The 21,700-nt window shown below is 36.7% G+C and overlaps 1 protein-coding gene and 1 pseudogene across 1 annotated transcript in view; one reads left to right on the top strand and one right to left on the bottom strand.

Moving 5' to 3' along the window:
• The window catches only part of Pkn2 (protein kinase N2), a 96,345-nt gene extending 74,645 nt beyond the window's left edge, over window positions 1–21,700 (top strand). Inside the window, exons 9-22 of the mRNA XM_034500192.3 lie at window positions 1,628–1,771; window positions 2,094–2,169; window positions 2,831–3,005; window positions 3,217–3,343; window positions 3,788–3,918; window positions 4,014–4,089; window positions 4,171–4,262; window positions 9,209–9,385; window positions 11,897–11,959; window positions 13,195–13,271; window positions 14,031–14,173; window positions 18,738–18,845; window positions 19,038–19,118; window positions 19,206–21,700. Coding sequence (XP_034356083.1) covers window positions 1,628–1,771; window positions 2,094–2,169; window positions 2,831–3,005; window positions 3,217–3,343; window positions 3,788–3,918; window positions 4,014–4,089; window positions 4,171–4,262; window positions 9,209–9,385; window positions 11,897–11,959; window positions 13,195–13,271; window positions 14,031–14,173; window positions 18,738–18,845; window positions 19,038–19,118; window positions 19,206–19,409 — 1,674 coding nt within the window. The 3' untranslated portion in view covers window positions 19,410–21,700. The remainder of the gene's footprint in view (window positions 1–1,627; window positions 1,772–2,093; window positions 2,170–2,830; window positions 3,006–3,216; window positions 3,344–3,787; window positions 3,919–4,013; window positions 4,090–4,170; window positions 4,263–9,208; window positions 9,386–11,896; window positions 11,960–13,194; window positions 13,272–14,030; window positions 14,174–18,737; window positions 18,846–19,037; window positions 19,119–19,205) is intronic.
• Window positions 18,081–18,172, bottom strand: LOC117708052 (small nucleolar RNA SNORA17; annotated as a pseudogene).

The following is a 21,700-nucleotide window of genomic DNA, read 5'->3' as shown; positions in this document are numbered from 1 at the left end:
TATTTTTGCCATACTAATTACCAGTCAGAAATGAGTTGAACTCCTGGAATCATATATCAAATATTTTATTTTCTGATTCTTTTGCTAGCAGTGAGTCTGCATTAACCAGATATTGTCACTATGACGAAATACATGAGAAAAATCATCTCAAAGGAGGAAAAGTTTTACTTTAGCTTATAGTTTCAGAGTTTGGAATTCACAGTCATTTGTCCCAGTCGTTTTTAAACTCAGCATGGGACACACACTATAATGGAAGCACATGAAAGAGGATGGCTGTTTACACCCCAGCAGCCAGAAGCAAAGAAAGAAAGGATGGAATGCCAATATACCTCTGTACACCCCCAGTGATCTTCTTCCTCACTAAAGCCCTACCTCCTAAAGTTTCATCCACTTCCCTGAAGCTCTACCATCACCTGGGATAAGCATTCAGCATACTGAGTAGGGATGCTAGGGATGACTGACACTTAAGACCATGTGATAATAGTACTTCTACGGGCTCTGTTTTGACTCATGTTTATTTCATGTTGCAGTTGTATAAATGTTTTAATTTTCATCAACCAGTTTTATAATTTAAAGTCAAAATCTATTGTGTATACTAGGGGCTTACATAATAAGATACTTATTTTCACAAATTGAAAATCTTTATATAAAAGAAATAATTTATTTTAGAACTTAAAGGCAAATACATATATATCGTTTGTGGGCGATCTGCATAATTCCTAAAAACAAAACAGTAGAAGAGTCTGGTGCTTTCTAATTAAAATGTACATAAATTATAACATTGCATAAATCAGTTCATGACTTGATTCCAACGTATAAACTGTTATCTAAGGCATATTTAGTAATAAGTTGTTAAAACTTTATGTTTTCTTATGTAAACGTTATTTCTTATGACCATAGTATCTTCTCTTGTTTGGTAATGAATCATATATACTTAACTTGTCCTTATGGTGTGATTATTTAAGTCACTACTAATTTGCTTTTTTTAATATGTCTTTTTTAGATTTATATATAATTTTTATATAGACTTTTTTAGTAAATGAACATTTTCTATATAAAATATGGGTTAAACACCCCCACCTCCTTCCACTTAACACAGACTGCTGTGCTCACCAGTATTACTGCCTCTTGGTAATTTTTTGAAAATTTAATGACTTGATGTTCTTACAGCAGTTATATACAGTGTATGGCGTAAGTGTGGAAGAAGGGCAAATTTTATACCCTCTCTGCCTGAGAGTGGGTCATGGGTTTTCTGAGACACACAGTGAAATATCTTAGCAGCTGGCCACCAGGCAATGGCATATGGAAGAGACAAAGCTGAAAAATTGAGGTTCTAAGTGGAAGAGGAGTTTCTGTGATTATTGATTGTTCTCAGTGTGGGTTCTAGCCTTGACCTTTAGAAATGCATCAGCAGAGATTGTCTGAATATAAGTTTAAGTTAAAACTGGTAAGTTTGATAAAAGTAATATATAATTTAAAAACACAAAATTTTGTTTTAAATAGTATTATTTTGGTGTGTAATTTGTTTATTGTATTTGTATTTCATATATTTTGTGATATTTTATTTAAGTGTGTGTCCAATGATGTCTTTTCTGTTTGTTTGTTTGTTTTTTTTTAATTATCTTAGTCACGTGAACTGGAAATTTCAGTTTATTGGCGTGATTGGCGATCTCTGTGTGCTGTAAAGTTTCTGAGGTTAGAAGATTTTTTAGACAACCAGCGGCATGGCATGTGTCTCTATTTGGAACCACAGGGTACTTTATTTGCAGAGGTAATAATACATGTATTTTATTAAATGTGCATAACTACAAGTAGAAATGTATGTGTTGGCAGCATGATGTAGAAATGGCAAGAGTGTTAGGCTGAGAGACAGATATCCTGAACTCTTGACTGCTCCGCTGCATAAGGATGTGACCTTGAGGAACATCATGTCTCCTCTCTAGGTCTGTGCTCTCGTCTGGTCAATGAAGGGGTTGGACTGAGTTGTATTGTAGCTAAGATGCCCTTAAGTCCACTAGCTTAGGAATCTACTAGATTTTAGGAGCCACAGCCCATTACACTGTCGATGTCAATTTGTATTTTCTTTATTGCAGGTTACTTTTTTTAATCCAGTTATTGAAAGACGACCAAAACTCCAAAGACAAAAGAAAATTTTTTCAAAACAACAAGGTAATTAGTAAGGATCAAGCACAGTATTTTATTTATAGAAAAATTCAACTGTCATTTTGAAAGTCATTGTGGTTGGTTTCTACTTAGTTGTTCATTTCTCACAATTTTAAAAGAGGATTTAAACACTTCCTGGAATAACAGAATCTATTACTCCATGTCTTTTTTTGTTTTGTTTTGTTTTCAGACAGTCTAGTAGCCCATGTGACCTCAAAGTGTGCTGTCTTTAAAATGATCCTCCTGCCTCTGTCTCTCAAGTGCTTGGGTTATGGGCATGCAGCACTCTGCCCTACTTTTCACTGAATTTCAGTAACAACCAACTCACACCCATCTTCTCATCTCCCAGCCACTCTGCTCTCTGAGCTTATTTGAAGCAAACTCAGATACCACTAAGACCTGTTGTTCGTTATCACAGATGACTTAAACTTTAACCACATGGAATACTAGAGTTAAGAATTCAAACTCTTAATCTGTTTTTAAGAACTATTTCTGCTGTTTACACTAGCTTTTAATAAAAAAAAAGTTAGAAACTAGATTTTAAGTTACAAATTATATTTGTTCTTCATAAATTATAAACTGATGAATTATGAATTTTTTAATTATGGCTTTCAGTAATGTATAAAGAAATTACTTATCCTGCTTTCGTTATTCACTGTGTCTACAGGCAAAACATTTCTCAGAGCTCCTCAAATGAATATTAATATTGCCACTTGGGGAAGGCTAGTGAGACGAGCTATTCCCACAGTAAATCATTCTGGCACATTCAGCCCTCAGACTCCTGTGCCTGCTACAGTGCCAGTGGTTGATGCACGCATTCCTGAACTAGCACCTCCAGCCAGGTACTTGTCTTAGAAGGCTTGAGTATATCTCACATAGCCATTGCTATATTGTCTAACGTGTGTTACAATTGTGTTTGGTCCCAGTTTTTCCAAGTAGAATTGCAAAACTATTGCTCCTTATTTAAAAGAAGTTAGTTTGCTTTTATTTTGCAGCTACTTAAAAGTAAAGACTTTGATTGCTGTTTTGGTAAATTGCTTTGTTTTCTATAAGTGATTCTACAGTAACCAAATTGGACTTTGATCTTGAACCTGAACCTCCTCCAGCCCCACCACGTGCTTCTTCCCTTGGAGAGATAGATGAATCTTCTGAATTGAGAGTTTTGGATATACCCGGACAGGCAAGGCATTCTAAACATTCTTTGTACAATTTCTTCTTAAAATAAAACCATTATAGTGGCTAAAGTGTACATTTCAATTAAAATTATCAGTATGAAGTATGAATTTATGGTTTTCTGGTTCCTTTATGTTTGTATTTTATGAGTAAATTTTCTCAGGTAGATGAAATTGATAGGAGATAGCCCTTTCTTCCTGTTGGAACACTGTTATCATTGGCCTCTGTATTCTCAGAGGCCAAAAGGAATGTAATGGGTTGCAGACATTAGAAGAAGATAATGTGTTTGGGGGAGGGGGAGCTGTTTGCTTGCTTATTTGTTTAACAGTAAGAAAAAATGAGCCAATCTGAAACTTTTTCTCAAATACTTTTGGAATTATTTCTCTAACTTTTATCAAATAATTTGTTTTTCTCAAGTGTCCTAGTTTAATGAGCACTTGATATTTTACAGGGTTCAGAAACTGTTTTCGATATTGAGAATGACAGAAATAACATGCGTCCAAAATCCAAATCTGAATATGAGCTTACCATTCCTGACTCAGGTCGAAGCTGTTGGGGTGTTGGAGAGCTTGAGGACAGGAGGTAAGGGAGGAGAGGGGAGTTGCTCACACTGCTTTGCGGCTGCCTGGTATCTGTTCTTGAGGTGATCACCTCGTTTTTAATCATTACTGTTTCAGATCTCAACAGAGATTTCAGTTCAGTCTACAAGACTTCAGGTGCTGTGCTGTCTTGGGCAGAGGACACTTTGGAAAGGTAATCTGTCAGCACTTTAAAAATACATACATATTGAATTAGAAATTCAAATAGAACTCAATTATTTTATTCTTATTTCAGGTGCTGTTGGCAGAATATAAACACACAAATGAAATGTTTGCAATAAAAGCCTTAAAGAAAGGAGACATTGTGGCACGAGATGAAGTAGACAGGTCAGTTTTTAAAACTGAAGTCTGTCCTGGTGGTTAGAAACTAAGAGAGTAGACAGTAGTAGAACTGAATTCCTAGAAATATTTGATGATGCTAAATTTATCTTCTATGACAAAAATAGACATTTATTAAATGCTGTTTTTCTTTTTAGTCACTTCTTTTCCTTAAGCCAGGCTTGTTAATACCAAATAAAGACAGGAAAATGTTTAAACTAATTCCTTTAAATTTTAATAAGTTGCAATGTTTATAAAGTACTAAATGGAACTGTAACTGATTTTTAACTTACTTATAAAACTAATCTCATTTTAGCCTGGGAAGCTGATAAAATATCATTTCCTGATAATCCACAAGTAACTCAATGGCTAATAAGTTTGCTTTTTTAAATATACCATTATTAATTTTCCCTTTTATGTGTTAAAAATTACAGTTATTGGGGGAAAGATTGTTGGAAGGGGTGACTGGGAGGGGGCCAGTGAGCAGGCATATGTCATACATGTTGAGACCAAAAACAGTGTATCTCCATGTGAGTCCCTAGGACCAAATTCAAGTTGTTGGTCTTCTCAGCAAACAGTTTTCCTGCTGAGCCATCTTGCTAGACCTCCCTGTGTATTTTTTCTTCTTAAAATCCAGTTTGGTGTTTGTTTGTTTGTTTGTTTGTTTGTTTGTTTTTGTTATTTTTTTTCAGTTAGGGGGTCTCTACATAGTCTGCCCTGGAAGTCAACTGTATTTGACCAGACTGGCCTCGAACTCACAGAGATCCACCTGCCTCTCTGTCCCACTAGTTCTGGGTTCAAAGTTGTGCACCCTAATGCCCAGCTTAAATTCCATCACCATCACTATTATAATCGTTGTATACCAGGGTTTCTTCTGCACCATGTGCTTCCAGTGCATATTAAGGTCAGTAGTAGAGGGTGTTGGGGCCCTGGGGACGTGAGTTACAGACAATTGTGAGCTGCCATGGGTAATAAGAATTGAACCTGAGTTCTTTAGGAAAACCAGTGCTCTTAATGACTGAGCCATTTCTTTCAGTTCCCCACTTTGTGTTATTTTAAATAATTTTTTTTTTTTTAGTATAGAGTCTTACCTTCCAAAGAGTTTAATAATGGTAATTACCATGGATACATCTTTATATGGCTATTAAAATGCAAGGACTTTAGAAATAAAAGATTTGAATTCAGCGAACCACCGGTGGCTCAGCCCTTAAGGCGCCCGCCCGCAGAGGGCGCACCGTCTCTTGGTGCGTGCGTTCAAATCCCGCTCTCCCGCTTCCCGCGTCTTGTGGGGAGAAAAAAAAAAAGATTTGAATTCAAGAATATATTTTAATGTGATTCATACACACACGTGAAATTATTTTATGAAAATGACATGTTTATCAGAAAAGCTTTCATGTGATATTTAGTAGTCTTTTTCTAGACCACTAAGAATCTTCATAGACAGTCGTCCTGCAGAGACTGGACAGACGGCTCAGCTGTGAGGAACACTTGTCTTCCAGAGGACCCAGGTTTGGTCCCATGTCAAGCAACCCTGCAATTAACTCGAGTTTCAAGAGTCCGACTCTCTTAACTTTCGCAAGCCTCTGAACATACATAGTGCATGTAAACTCACAGAAGTATACACCTACGCCTGAAAAAAAATAAATGCATCTTTTAAAAAATAGAACTACTTGTTTTCTAAAACCATTAGAAACTAGTTATATTATGAGCATCCATAATCTAAAGAACAGTCTAAAACTTGAAATGCTCAAAATCTGAACTTTTAACTGAAGATATGATGCCAAAATCTACAAATATTTCATACACAATTATTTAAAGTATTGTAAAATTACTTTTAGATTTTTGATATAAGGTACATTTAAAGCATAAATAAATTTTATATTGAGACCTGGGACCCATTGCTGTGCTATATGTCTCATTACCTGTGATCAGAAACAGCTCTGGCCTCAAGCACTTCAAAGTGTATTTAATCTATACTATTGTGTTATCCTGATGGCATATGTAGCTATTTGCTACATTGTTACTACTTTGAACCAGATCATTGTAAAAAGATGCTTTCTAAGTAACTCAAGGGCAATAATCTCCTAATGCCATAAATCCAAAAGTATAGGTCAGGAGGCTAGAACCAGAGCCAGCTTCTAGGCCACGACCCCTGGTGAAATTGAACCTAGCTTTAAATATAAATTGACAAGTGACCCAAATTATTTCAGTTTTGAACTTTTAGTTTTGGGTAACATGGAAACAAATCTCATATATGAAAACCAAAAAGGAAATTCGGAAGTGCTATATAAAGCACACTCTTGGAGAAATTTAGGGAAGATAGTACAAAAAAGGTAATTTTAAAATGTTATCATGGCTAGAAGAACTCATGAAAAAGAATCCATTCAAAAAATAGACCAGTTGGTGGTGGAGGGATGACTCAGAGGTTAAGAGCACTGGCTGCTATTCAGAGGAGCTGGGTTCAGTCAAAGCACCCAAGTGGTGCTTCACAGGTGTCTATAGCTTCAGTTCAGGGCATCCAACACCCTCAAACAGACACACAGATACACCAATGCCCATAAAATAAATAAATAAATAAATAAATAAATAAATAAATAAATAAAGTTTTTTTTTAAAGGCCAGTATATATTTAAAATGATATATAACTTGAAAATATGACTAGAAAATAACTCAAACTAGTTATAATTAAATAGAATCCTTTATTTTTACTTCCTAGTTTATCCTTGTAATGATTCCATCAAGTTCTTTGTTACTCCATGTTTTCTTTCTTTGTTGTTATTGTTGCTGTTTTGGGGAAGACAAAGTCTCTATGTGGCCTAGGCTGTCTGCAGCTTGCAATTGTCCTGCCTTCATGTGCAGAGGCTACAGGAGTGGGCCAGGTATTTAGTCGTGCCCCCACCCCCAACCCCTTTTCCATTGGTCATGGGTCTCTAAATTTGTTCTGTAGTCTGGGTTATATTATTTTTATATTATTTTACTTTGAAATGTGCCATTTTGCATAGATTACAATAAAATGCAAGTCAGTTTCTTTAAATTAACATAAATTTTAGATGAAAGCCAAAGTAATTCATCACACCCAGTCTTATCACTCAGTTTTCCTCCCACTGTTCTGGCGCTTATTCACCTCACCCATCACAGGCATTGTTGTAACTGCTCACTCTAGCTCTTATCAAGAGATATTAAATATAGCAGTGGAACCAGAAATTGTTTTGGGTGTTTTTAGTTTTGTTGTCTGTGTGTGTGTGTGTGTGTGTGTGTGTGTGTGTGTGTGTGTGTGTGTGCTCGGATGCGCATTTTAAGGAGAAATTGGATTTATACTGTTCTATAGCAATTGAAGGATAGAGAATTTAAGTTTGGGGAGCTGACAAGGTGGCTCAGTGGATAAAAGTGCTTGCCAGCACACCTGTCAACTGACAACCTCAGTTTATCCTTTAGACATGGCAGAAGGAGATAACCAGCTCTCTCACAAGTTGCCCTCTGATGACTACATGCATTTATGCAGTAGGACATGTACCAGCACACATACTCAAATACACACAGACACACAGACACACACACACACACACACACAAATACATGAATGTAATTAAAAATATTAAAGTTTGAATAAGGTTGAATTGTTGTGTATTTTAAGTTTTCAAGTCATTTATAATTTAATGATACTCAGAGAAAATACTTCACCTTTTGTGGCGCCAGGTTAGGGTTTGGTTGGTTGGTTGGTTCTTTGAGACAGGTGCTTTCTCCCATAGCCCTGTCTCTCATGGAACAACTCACTATACAAAGCAAGCTGTCTTCCAGTTTACAGAGATCTGACTGTCTCTGTGTCCCAAGTGCTATGATTAAAGACATGTATCATCACACCTGGCAACTTTGTCATGTTTTTAAAATTCCCAAAAGGAAATAATAGTACTATATGTTTCTACTATCAATAGTTTACCTTAGCGTTTGGAATGCCACAGTGTTATATGGAACAACAAAAATCAAAGGTTAAGCATTTAAAAATGTTTTAGGATGCTGATGACCATAATCATGTGTGGGTGTACCCATGAGGTCAGTTTATGGTTTTATTTTTACCCTACAACCTTAAGCCCTTACATTCCAGGTATTGGACTCAAGTAGCTAGTCACCACTGAGACGTCACACTGGCTTTGACTTCTTTATTTTAAAATAAAGTATTAAAGCTTTTTTAAAAAGAATATCAATTTTTTTATTCTAAGTTTCAATAGAAATGAAGCTTGCTTAGTATTAGAAATTTATATTATTTCTTAGCAATTATCTATTGGCCCTTATTTTGATCATGCACTAAAAATTAATAAACTAACTCAGGCTTCATTTGAATAATACTTGACATAGTTTTCTTTTACTTTGTGTTTTAAGTAAAATTAATTTATTAAACACTTTCAGGAGAAGAAAGAATATTTTTGCTTTTGCTGTTTAGGCAACATAAATATTCCACATTCAGGGAGTTTTGCCATGTTCCTTTAAGAACTAATCCTGTTGTTATAGGGCATGCTACAGACGTTTCTATGATAGCACAGAAAATCGTGTGGTTCTCAAAGGGTTTCTTTTTGAAACATGTTGTAGAATTCTCTTTGTTTTCCAGTCTTTTAGATTAAATTTTTATAAGTATATCAGTGTCTCTCAGCATCCCATTTTATGAGATAAAAATTTGAATACTCTACCTGATGAATTATAAATGCTGTCCTTGGAATTACCATGGTCACGAACTTTATTTATTATTGAGTTTCATTCAATAAATACCTATAATAACTAGTTATAACTAGTTATAAAATAATTATAACTAGTAATTATAATTAATATAAATTTACATTTATAGTAATGTAATATCAGATAGAACATTTCTTATAATATTTCAAAAGACATTTTTTATAATTTTTACATTTATAAAAGTTTGGAATTTTATTTCAGGGTTTGGTAATTGTTTTTTCTTACAGCCTGATGTGTGAAAAACGAATTTTTGAGACTGTGAATAGTGTGAGGCACCCGTTTCTAGTGAACCTTTTTGCATGTTTCCAAACAAAAGAGCACGTTTGCTTTGTGATGGAGTACGCTGCAGGTGGGGACCTGATGATGCACATCCACACTGATGTCTTCTCCGAACCCAGAGCTGTGTGAGTATTAGGCATCTGTCTCACTCTTCTCAACTCCTGCCTTTGTGGGACTAAAAAAAAGAAAAACCCTTGGTTTTTCTCTAATGGAATATAAACCCTGTAAGAAATATTAGAAATTTTTGGTTTTTTGATGAATACTGTTTTATATTTATGTTCTATGTTGTCTACGTTGAAAATTTCATGAGTTACCATTATTTTATACTTGATAATTAGATTCAGTTGAGATTACGGTTAGATTATTTTTATATTAGCTATTAACTTTCCTCCTACAGAATGGTATTTTAGGATACTAACTTTAAAGATAAATTATACTCAAAGTACAATAAATTTTTAAAATAATAGAAACTTGTATCGCTTATTTATTTAAAATAGCTATATGTGTATTTAAATGGTAAGTCTGTGGTTAACCATATTTCTCAAAGAACGTTGAAAAACTAGTATAGGTTGAGTGTCCATTGCAAAAATGCTTGAAACCAGAAGTGTTTTAGACTTTTGGTTCTTCAGATTTTAAAATTTGGCCAAATATTTCAATTTATCAATCACAAAATTCTCCAAATTCTGTACCTTTTTTTTCCCTCTAAGGACTCTCTACGCAATGCAGGCTATCCTTAAATTTGGTGTGTATCCTAGGCTGGCCTCAAAAGTCGTAGCTGTCATTCTCCCACGTTTTAGGATTGTAGGCATGTACCACTACACACATAAACATTCTGAATGCTGTGTTAGAGCCTTTCGTATTTCAGATTTGGGGGTTCGGGATGATCACCCTGTATTCTTAGTGCCTCCAAGGAAAGAGATGGAAAGGAGACTTCAGCATAAACCATTTTTGTAGTTAAACTGTATATTAAAGTTAGCTTATTCAAGCATTTTAGATTATTCTATTTTATATCTTTTACATAAAGGAAACCTAGGAAAGTCCTCCCATACATCCTGCAAGCTAAGACTTACCAAGATTACATCTTTACCCCAGTCTCTTCCCTAGTCACTGAGCTATTAAGAGTACCCAGCTCTCGACCAGTTTTTCCATTTATAAGGCTCATAAAAATCTCAACTAGCACCTCATGTTGCTTTTCCTCTCTGTGTTTCTACCATTTCCCTGGACTGCTCCTCTTCCAGCCTCTCGTCATCTTACTAAGAAGCAAGCTTATCTTCTCTGATGTTCAAGCCAGACTGCAGAGTGCCATTCTCTGGTCTCTATCTCTCACCTGTAGCATAGATGCTTTTAGGAAATCCAGTCAGTTCTCTCTCCACGATAGTCCCAAATCATTAAAACAGAAAGCCCAAAAGGAGCTTATTGATTTTTCCTTTTGAGTTATCTTGTTTATTATATCAACTGACATTCCTAAGGAAGTTCGCTTTCACACATTTGATTTTTTCCATGTAAGCGTTAGAGGTGTGGATAGACAGTGATGGTGTCAGAGCTTTCAGTTTTCAGATGGAAAAGCAGGAATTAATGCTACTGCATAGTAAAGTGTTTCTTTATCAAGTTGATCAGTAGTAAGTCTCTAATACTTGAAAGGTTTTCCTTTATTATTTGTGTGAGTGCCTACATGTATGTATGTGCACTTCATGCATGCAGTGCCCGTAGAAGGCAGAAGATGGAGTAGGATCTCTTTAGGTACTTTAAAATTTTTAAGGTGGATGTTGAAGTCAGACCCTCTATTCAGGAGATAGTCACAGAAGGATCCTGACTTTAGGCCAGCCTAGACTACATTCACCGTACCTTTATTGAAAAAAAGCATATAAAAATATACCATAAAACATACAAAATTGGGCTAGGGAGATGGCTCAGTAGTTAAGAGCACTGACTGCTCTTCCAGAGGTCCCGAGTTCAAATCCTAGCAACCATATGATAGCTCACAACCATCAGTAATGACATCTGATGGCTCTTATGGGGTGTCTGAAGACAGCTACGGTATACTTACCTATAATAAATTTTTAAAAAAACATGCAAAATAAAAAGCATAAAAATATATTAAGTGGATATTTACCTATATGGGAATAGCTTTTTATTTTATATGTTTGGTTTTGATTTTAAAGGGAAAAAAAAAAAAAAAAAAAAAAAAAGCTCTTTTTAGCTTGCTATCTGCTCTGCTTCCCCGGCTCCTGTCCTGTGCACTAGCCAGAGCAGATTCTGCACTAGGTGACTAGTTGTCAAACTAGCAGTGTCCATGCCACTGTTGTTTTTCTCTCAGAGATAGTGGCCTGTACTTGCTAACAAAGCTGTTGCTTTGTTACCCTTTCTCTCCATCTCTGTCACATACTGTAATTCCTCTTACAGAGTCAAACCAAAAGTCCTCTCTCAAGAGCTCAGTGAATCTACCAGGCCGAATGAATCCTATTCAATGCTACAACTATAATTTTCTCAATTTTAAAATTCATCTACAATGGTATAATACGTTGTAGATAGTAGAAATAAATAAATATTTGAGGAAATTATTGACCACAAAATTATGCATGGAAGTATAAAAGGGTTCAAGAGCAGTGAAGTTTATTAAACATTTCTTTCCACAGATTTTATGCAGCATGTGTAGTTCTTGGGTTGCAATATTTACATGAACACAAAATTGTTTATAGGTAAGTATATTTTTTCTTGTTTATAATAGATTACCTACATGTGAGTTAGAATTCAAGATAACTAACAAGGATATTTTGTACTTAACCAACTTTTTAGTTTTCCCCTACATGTGATAAGTGACTCCTACCACAACATGCAGATTGTGTGATGGAGTTCTTGGTTTGTGGCCCTCTGCTCATTTCCTAATTGAAATAGTGAATGTATGAGTCGGCCTGTGGTGACATATTCACCAGTAGTATTCATCTAGCGACTACATTTAACTGTCTATTGCAGAAAGTTCTATAGAACAGCTTACCACAGAGAGGAAAACAGATTGTGCCAGAGTGTAAAGTACCTGCTGCTCTTTCACTACAGTGTCTTGGGTAGTATGGACTGAGCACATGGTAGAGCACTTAAGATGTATGAAGCCCTAGGTTTGATGTCCAGCACAATAAGATACAAGAACATAAGAAAAGGTTGCCATCACCTTAACTAAAAACTGTATTGATGGGGTAGCCCATTTATATCTGGGCACTGGCTCCTTAAATTGCAGAGCAGCTGGTCTTGCACACACTGAGTAGTACTGCTCTGAAAACAGCATCGTTAGGAGGAAGCCACTCAGAAGGAGGAGTCTGTAAAGAATGGTTTATTGTAGTGTTTGACAATGTTTTTAAAGTAAAGATTTCCTCATGGTTCTGTTAACTTAAAAAAATATTTTAAACTAGCTACATTTGTAATTGGCTAGCTTTTCTTTAATTTAAATTACACTCTTAAAAGTTAAATCTTGGCCAGGAATGGTGGTGTACACCTTTAATCCCAGCACTTGGGAGACAAAGGAAGGTAGTTCCCTGAGTTTGAGACCAGCCTGGTCTACAAAGTGAGTTTCAGGATAGCCAGGGCTGCAAAGAGAAACTGTGTCTCAAAAAACAAACATTAGCTTAAATTCTTTTCATGTGTGTAGACAAACTTCAAATTGTGATTAAGTCTAATTACCGTAAATAAGAATTTAAACTTGAATAAAAGATATTTAAACTGATTGTATACTTAAAGAGATAAAATATATTCTCATCTGTATAACAAGAAAAATTAAAACTTAAATTATATTTTTACACAAACGGAAGAAAAATGAGAGCATCTCCAGGCATGACTTGGCAAAAATATTTCTTAGAAGACAAAATTGGGCTTCTCTTGAAAATAAAAATTATATTTTGTACTATGGTTTACTGATTTATTTTCATGTTTCCATCTTGAACAGAGATTTGAAGTTGGATAACTTGTTGCTAGATACAGAAGGCTTTGTGAAAATTGCTGACTTTGGTCTTTGCAAAGAAGGTAATTGGGCTTTGTAAATCCTTTTCTAATAGATTATTGTTCCTTTGTACTTTGGTCATTTTCAAATTTGTGTATGCAAACAATGTACTTTTTTAATTTTAATTTATTCCACTCCAACATTTGGATTGTTTATATATACCAGTAACCACAGTAAGACTTTTTCCTGTGGATATAAATACTTCCTGCTTCCAGAAGCTGCAGTATGAGATTCAGCTTCTCTTCATGTGATGGTTACCTGCCAGTTCTTGAAGAAGGCACTAAGCACCAGCTTGTTGATTGGGACTGTGCAGAATGAAATACATGTGCCTAGTGACTTCGCCAGGCTTAGAACTATAACATTTTAAATTGGAAAAAATTGATGTAACTATGTCAAAATTGTTTTTTATATATTCAGAATTAAATAAGACAGTTCAAATCAAAGATCACAGAAAAAAGTATAAAGATCAGTGTTATAAATAAGATAGTCTTCTCTTTATACTTCATGTTATAACTAACATATGCTTCCTCCTCTGTACACTAGTAGCTTTATTCCATTGCTTATTATTAACTGTTTCCACAGTACTTAAATGGAGTTCTTAGCTGTGTTAGTACTAGTCGGGGTTTGATGAATCAGTAGTTTGATGGGTGGCACAAATTTGCTGAGTCTTGGTGTGCTCAAGTTGGATCTCCACATTCAGCAGTGTCAGTTGTTTTTCCTAAGCACAACACATTCATGTCAAGTTCTTTTTCTTTGCCAACACTTGCATTTATCTTCTTCAGGAATGGGCTATGGAGATAGGACAAGCACATTTTGTGGTACTCCTGAATTTCTTGCCCCAGAAGTATTAACAGAAACATCATACACAAGGGCTGTAGATTGGTGGGGCCTTGGCGTCCTTATCTATGAAATGCTCGTCGGAGAGGTAAGCAGCAGCAGATAGGACAGTGAAGAGATGAAAGTCCATTGGAAGGATAAAGCATATCATTTTTATAAAGACATGCACATGTACCTCATGCATCAGTAGGAACTGGTTGTATACAAATACTCATGGAGTGCTAGTGAGTGGCTTTGTTTCTACAATGCCTATACTAGCCTAGTTTAGAGTTTATATGATGGATAAACTGCATCATGAATGTCCTCAAATAGCTACTTATATTTAAGTGTTGTGAAATGGTTATGTTTTGTGATTTTAGCAGAACTGATATTTTGTAGGGAATAGAACAGGAGACTGATAAAAAAATATACCCCACAGGCAGGTATGGTGGTACACATGAATTTGAGACCAGTCTGGTAAAAACACCTTGTCATTGAATTAATGTGAAATAAATAAATAAATGAATGAATGAATGAATAAATCTGAATCTATAAAGAAAGTCCACTATACATTTATCAGAAATAAATGTATTCCTCAGAAACAACAGCAGTGTTGGATGGCTCAGCAGTTAAGTGTGTATTAAGTGGTTTCAGAGGACCCGTTTAATTCCCAGCACCCTGTTATGAGAGCTCACAACCACCTGTGATTCCACAGGCATCTGTACTCAAGTATACTTATCCCAAACAGACCCACAGATACAAAACTCAAAATATTTTTACAAGCCGGGCATGGTTGTATACACCATTAATCTCACTATTTGAAGCAAACATCTTAGTTTGAGGCAAGCAAATATCTGATTTTGAGACCAAGCTGGTCTATAAAGTGAATTCCAGGTCAGCCAGGTCTGTTACACAGAGAAACACTGTCTTGAGAAACAAACAAAAAAACCTTTTACAAACCCACTTTTTAATCAATAGAGCAGAATTGGCCATCAACACTTTCCCCATTTCATATTAACAAACTTAATTTTTGAGGATAACTGAATTATATATAGAAATTTTCACAATTTGTCAAAGTAAATGAAAATGATAAGGGACCTAACGTTTTATGAATTGCTAAAAATTGTAATAAGAATGGAATTTAGAATGAGTATACTTTTTTGACAAGGCAGTTGAAACCTTTCTTGAGAGGGATTTAACTTCTTGGAAATTATTGATTATTCTGGAGTTTCTCATTGCCAGCCACCTTCCTTGTTATATCCAACTCATGAATCATTTAGGGGCTGGATGAGGGAATGGACATCTTTTCTAGTGTCAGACGGTTCTGAAGTTTTAGCCTGTGTTTCGCTTACTGGCATTTAGCCATAATGACAATACCATCCAGTGGACAGCCCTTTCAGTGTGTCAGGGTGGACGAGATTCTCCAGAAAAAGAGGGAAGAAATGACTCATTAAAGAGCTATGTGCTTTGTACATATTAGCTTTTTTATTTTCCATCAATTTTATTAAATACAAAGTGGTTAATAACATGTCACAGAGCACTTGTGAGGTAGGATTGGGATTTTTTGTTTGCTTTTGACATTTTTAGAACCTATTTGTGCTTTAGGATCAGACATGAGGTCTAAATTGAATTTTTCTCCTCTATTTAGAAAAGCTGCTGTAGGTATTTAGAATAGAAAAATGATTTAGCCTTAATATACACATTGGTCTTGCCTTCTCTTTGGTGTTTTTTTTTTGTTTGTTTGTTTGTTTGTTTTGTTTGTTTGGTTTTTTTTGGTTTTTCGAGACATGGTTTCTCTGTTAGGGTCTTGCCTTCTGTTTGTTTGTTTGTTTGTTTGTTTTTCGAGACAGGGTTTCTTTGTGTAGTCCTGGCTGTCCTGGAACTCACTTTGTAGACCAGGCTGGCCTCAGACTCAGAAATCCGCCTGCCTCTGCCTCCCAAGTGCTGGGATTAAAGGTGTCTTACTTTCTAAAATGTCAGAAGACTCATGATACTGTTGCTGGAGGCTTTGGCATACTTAAACTCTGTCTCCATTCCAGTTTTGAAAAGAAATGTTTCTGTTTCCATATTTTTTAGTGTTATATTTAAATAAGTCTAAGATTGACTTCTGATCCAAAATTATGTACTTTCTCATAATTTATTTTCTGCTTAGAGTAGTGACGCATACCTTTATTCCTACCACTCAGGAAGCAGAAGCAGGTGTGGATCTTTGTGAATTTGAGGCCAGCCTGGTATACATAGTGATCAAGTCAGCCAGAACTATAGTGAGACCGTGTTTCAAACCTTGTCCCACGCTCCAAAAGAATTTTCTATGTTAGAAATAACATGCAAAAAGTACTGTTGTAGATATTGTTGAAGTATTGATTTTTTACTTCTTCAGTTCAAGCTACTGGCTTAACAAACAAGCAAGGAAGTTCCTGCTTCATAGTTTTTAAAAGGGCTTCTAATTGGTTGAGTTTTAAACACACCCAGAAGGTATTGCTATTCCATTATAGTTGCCTTTTAATTCCATTTATCTTTAGTGCCTCCACAGGAAGGTAATTAGGAAAGAAATTAAAACCCATTGGTCTGCATTATAGTTTTATAGTATTATTGAAGCTTCAGTGATAATGTTTATTTTTTTTAACTTTTTATTGGTTCTTTGGGAATTTCACATCATGCACCCCAGTCCAACTCATCTCCCCCTCCCCTCATACCTTATCTCCACCCTTGCAGCTTCCCCCACAACAGCGGGGGGGCGGGGGGGGGAAGGTTGTGGAAGCTGTATAGCGTGTGACAGTATGTCCCACAGAATACCCTTTTGTCCGCACTTCTTTGCTGGCAAATGTTCATTGCAGTGACTCACTTGTCTGATATAAGGCCTCTGGCTTCTGCTGTTCTATCAATATTGGAACCCCAGCTAGACTTCTCTAGGATATCCTGTTATTGCCCTGTGTCATGGAGCTCCTATAGTTTTGAATCTATAGGACTGGCCCCTTCATGCACTCCAGTTCATCCATAGGGTAGATGTGGGATTTGGGCCAATTCAAGCCCTAGATCTGGGCCTGAAAGGGATCAGGGCTGGTCAGCCCCCTGGCTCTCCCACTCTCATGCTGGCTCCTCTGCTCTCATGCCCTAAAGGTGCATGCACACACGCACACGCACGCACACACACTCGATTGAATTCCAGCAGCTCTACCCTGCTGCCGATGCAGGGCCTGATTTCCTGAGTGATGCAGCTGGTAAGGGACATGGACATTTCTCCCACTTTGATGACTAGGGGCCCACTCTTCTCCCTGCCATAGATGGTAGAGGAGGAGGACATTTATGCCACCACCTGGCAGACAAGAGACAGAGCCAGTTCTCCCACAGTCACACCTTTTAGACAGTCCCCATAACCCTCACATCCAGAGCCAGCTCACCAGCTTTTCTGCTCTTATGACATCTGAACCAGCTCTCCTGCCTGCCTTGGTGGCGTAGGGTAAGAAGTGAGGGACATCTCTCCTCACCCATGTCACCCCATGCCTGACAAGTTACAGGGCCAACCAATGTACAAGGCCCAGATCACATCATGGTCATAGGTGGTATCACCAGCAACTAACATCAGGTTGTTCACTACCCTCAAGTTTCCAGTTCTGTCTGTCTGTATTTGCACATATCCTTTTGCTTCTCTTTCATTTCTTAATTTCATGCTTGCTCCTCTTAGAGGAACCCAGGGTCTCTTGGAGTCATCTCATGAATCCTGTGATACCCCACCTCCGCTCATGCATTATGGCCTCTAGCAAGGGTCATCTTGGACATGGTCTGCTTGCCCCCCTCCCCGCCCCCGCCTCACTCCTGGGCAGTAGCAGACTAGTCACCATTTGCCGCTCCAGTGGTCATCTAGAGCTCCTTCCTCACTCAGTCCATACAAGGGACCACATTCAAGGGTCGTCTGTCTCGGGCTGTCTCCTGCTTGGGGCCAGCACAGCACAGGAGTAATGGTCGTCTTAGGCTCACTTTTTTTCAGAGAATGTAAGGCAACTACTGATCATTAAGATGTTTGTAGGTCAGAACTCTCCTCTCTTCCACCTTTTGATGCACATGTGAACAGCACTCTACCTGCACCTGCAATGCTTATAGGGGCAGGGTTTTCTTGTTTGTTTGTGTTTGTTTCTCTGTTGAAAGTGTGGATTGACTAAGCTCTGGTTTAGTTTTGGCTTTTTGTTTTTGTCCCATTGGGACATCCTCTCCATTTCTTGTGTGGAGGGTTGAAATAGGGCCTCACAATGGAGCCCATGTCTTCCAAGTGCTTGCATGATAGGTATGAGACACCATGCTCAGCTCAAAATCAGAACTTCTTATAGTGTTTGTTTGCTTGCTTGTTTGTTTGTTTGAAACATGGTCTTGTGTAGCCCAGAGATAGGACAAGCTGCTGACACTATGTAGCAGGGCCTACTCTTGAACTTGTCATCCTCCTGCCTTTGTCTTTCAAGTGTTGGAATGGCAGGCTTGTCCCATCATTCCTGGAGATTGAACCCAGGCTTCACACTTTGGGCCGGCACTGAGCTCATCTCCAGGTCCCATTTTGTTTCATTTCATTATCGTTGCCTGAATCTTGGTTCTGCTTTGAATATGTAATGTTTTGCTATCTTAGGACTTTTATATTTAGTTCTTATTTCTTAGTTATTCATTATCTTCTTATTTTTGTCTAGTCTCCCTTCCCTGGTGATGATGAAGAAGAGGTTTTTGACAGTATTGTAAATGACGAAGTAAGGTATCCAAGGTTCTTATCTACAGAAGCCATTTCCATAATGAGAAGGGTAAGGAAATTAGGATGGAGAATCTCATTTAATTTAAACCTGAGCTTTTTGCTGAATTTTAGAAGTTGTTTTTAATTTATAGATGTTGCATGCTTTAGACAAATCTAAACAAAACATTCTAAGTCTTTGAAAGTAGTAAGAGTCACTCTTGGTGAAACACATTTTATTGGTTTCATTTTATTAACGTTGTAGCTGTTAAGGAGAAATCCTGAGCGGCGCCTGGGAGCTGGTGAGAAAGATGCAGAGGATGTAAAGAAGCACCCATTTTTCCGGGTAAGTGTAAAAGTTCAAAGTTCAAAGATTGGGGGGTGGGGGGTGGGACATGAAACTAAAGTGACTGATTTATATTTTGTGATCTAGCTAACCGACTGGAGTGCTCTAATGGACAAAAAAGTAAAGCCACCATTTGTTCCTACCATTAGAGGACGGGAAGATGTTAGTAACTTTGATGATGAATTTACCTCAGAAGCACCTATTCTGACTCCACCTCGAGAACCAAGGATCCTCTTGGAAGAGGAGCAGGAGATGTTCCGCGACTTTGACTATGTTGCTGATTGGTGTTAAGTTTCTGGACACTGTGAGACCAAGCAGACTGGCCGACAAGACAACCTCTTGAAAACAGCAGCCCTGCATTTGCTTTCTGTGCCACCAGGAGCTTCTGAGGTTATATAAAGCACACGAAGATGCGGTTACAGTACTGTTTTATACCTTAATGTTTTCAACATAAATCTGAACACTGGAAGCAGTTTGATGGAGTTTAGGCTGAGTGAACATTGGCCATGGAAATCCATTACAAATAAATACTTTTACATCAATACTCTGTTTTTAAAAAGAAGAAGAAGAACCACTCTTTTTATAGTCCTCATCCTTGCCCTAGGCCTGCCTTAAGTGGATGGAAGATTAATCACTTAACTGTATTTTATAAAAGAAAAGCAGGGCTTTGGATGCTATTACTGGTCATATAAAAAGTGTGATTCTGTTTGACCAAGGCAAGTATTTTTTAAGAAATCACTATAATATGAAAAAATATGGCAGTTTGTACACCTTTGGTGGCTTGATTTAAAGAAAAAAAATGAGAATGTATTGATGTCTAGTTTGATGAATTTTCTATATTTATCAGGAGAACACTTTATTGCCTTAACTTTACCAACCATGTAGCAGAACCTCATAGCTTTCCAGCAGAGCTACCTGCCAGCAAGCTTTGTTTATTAAACAATGCTGCAAACAGATAGGAACATCAGCATTTACTTAACATTAACAATGAGGATGGACTTCTGAGCAGCTGGAACCAAGATACCATGCTAACTGTATGCATTCCCAAGTCGGCGCCGTGGAGGATGTTCAGTCGGGTCTTCCAAAGTCAGTAAACCTCATTAATTAACCCTTTATCGACATGCATTCTACACGCATTTCAACCTAGACATCTTGTTCTTGTGTCTGCTGTAGAAGGGAACTCTATCTTTGTTAAACCATAGAGATTATCATGGTATACATGCTGTGAACATGTATATGTACAAGTTGTAATGTATTCTGTGTTGTAGGCATATTATTTAATTTCACCATGTCATCACTTTTGTACAGTGGCCAAGCAGACACCTCCAACTCCAGCATTTCCATTGAGTGCGTTTGTACATTTTAGGCCGCTGGATCCAGATTTTATATTGGCAGTTACTGAGGGCAAAAGCAATATATTGTAACAGAATGTATAAATATTTTTGATAAAACAGTCTATATTTTATAAAAAGTTATTATAACACTAAAGCTGTACCTCAAAAGTCTCACAAATAATTTGATCAAATACTCTACACATCCTCAGAGGATCCGTTCATGGCTTTTTATCGCTCTTATCATATGCCTTTTTGCAAATCATGACCTTCACTGGGCTGATTTTTTTTTAGGCTTTTGTTTGTTTTCACTTTTTTTCTCCTAGCCTATATCACTCCATTGTTCTCCCTCAGTTCAGTAATATTATTGATAACTCTGTGCGTAGCATGTTAGGGCCATGATACCTCAGGAACAGCAAATTGGTAACTAACAACACTTGAATTAACCACGTAATCACAGTAAGCTCATCTCTTACAGTCGTCCAAATCTGAGTCAGTGAGAAACAGGAAAGCACCAAATACTTGAAGAGTTGAGCTTGAAACAGCTTTGCTGAGATACATTGTACTCTGAGAATGATTAAAATTGTCCAGAGATACTTTATATTACCTTCCAAATTCATTATTATTTTTATCCCAAGATCGTTTGGAAGAAAATTTTCTAAAAAGAGGAGCAATATGTTGCTGTGAGTTGCTTTAAAATGCCAGTTAATTGCCTTGGAAAAGAACAATAGAAAAAAATAGCATAATTGTCAAGCTTTAATTTAAACAGTGTTAACACAGTCTGAAAATAAAACACTAACTACTTTTGAGGTACAGTCTGCTTACCTTTGTTGGTTCTGAAATATGCATAGAAGGCAACATTTCAAATGGGCTTTTAGCATTAAAAACTGACATAGAGTTATATACACAGTGTACAAAAATTTTTTTAATTGAAGTCAATCACTAAAAAATTTAGAGGTCAGGGCATAGTCACACAATTATGCTGAAAAAAAGCACTCATTTTTCTGTAGTTTAAAATATATATATATATTTTAGCCAGATTTTAAATTTTAAGAGTGTAAATAGATTTTGCTATTACTGTATGTGTATTGACTGCTCAAGCACTTTGTAAGGGAAGCGGATACTTGAGAATGGTACCCTATGCATCCAAATGAAATGTGCCTTTACGTCATTCAAAGAAAAAGGGGGTTTTGCAGTCATAAATTACTACAAATGCACAAATTAAAGTTTAAAATAGATTGAAATTTGTAA

This window comes from Arvicanthis niloticus, chromosome 4, assembly GCF_011762505.2.
Source record: "Arvicanthis niloticus isolate mArvNil1 chromosome 4, mArvNil1.pat.X, whole genome shotgun sequence".
Lineage (NCBI taxonomy): Eukaryota > Metazoa > Chordata > Mammalia > Rodentia > Muridae > Arvicanthis > Arvicanthis niloticus.
Note: the sequence above shows the minus strand (reverse complement) of the source record. Positions and strands in the feature narration are given on the sequence as shown.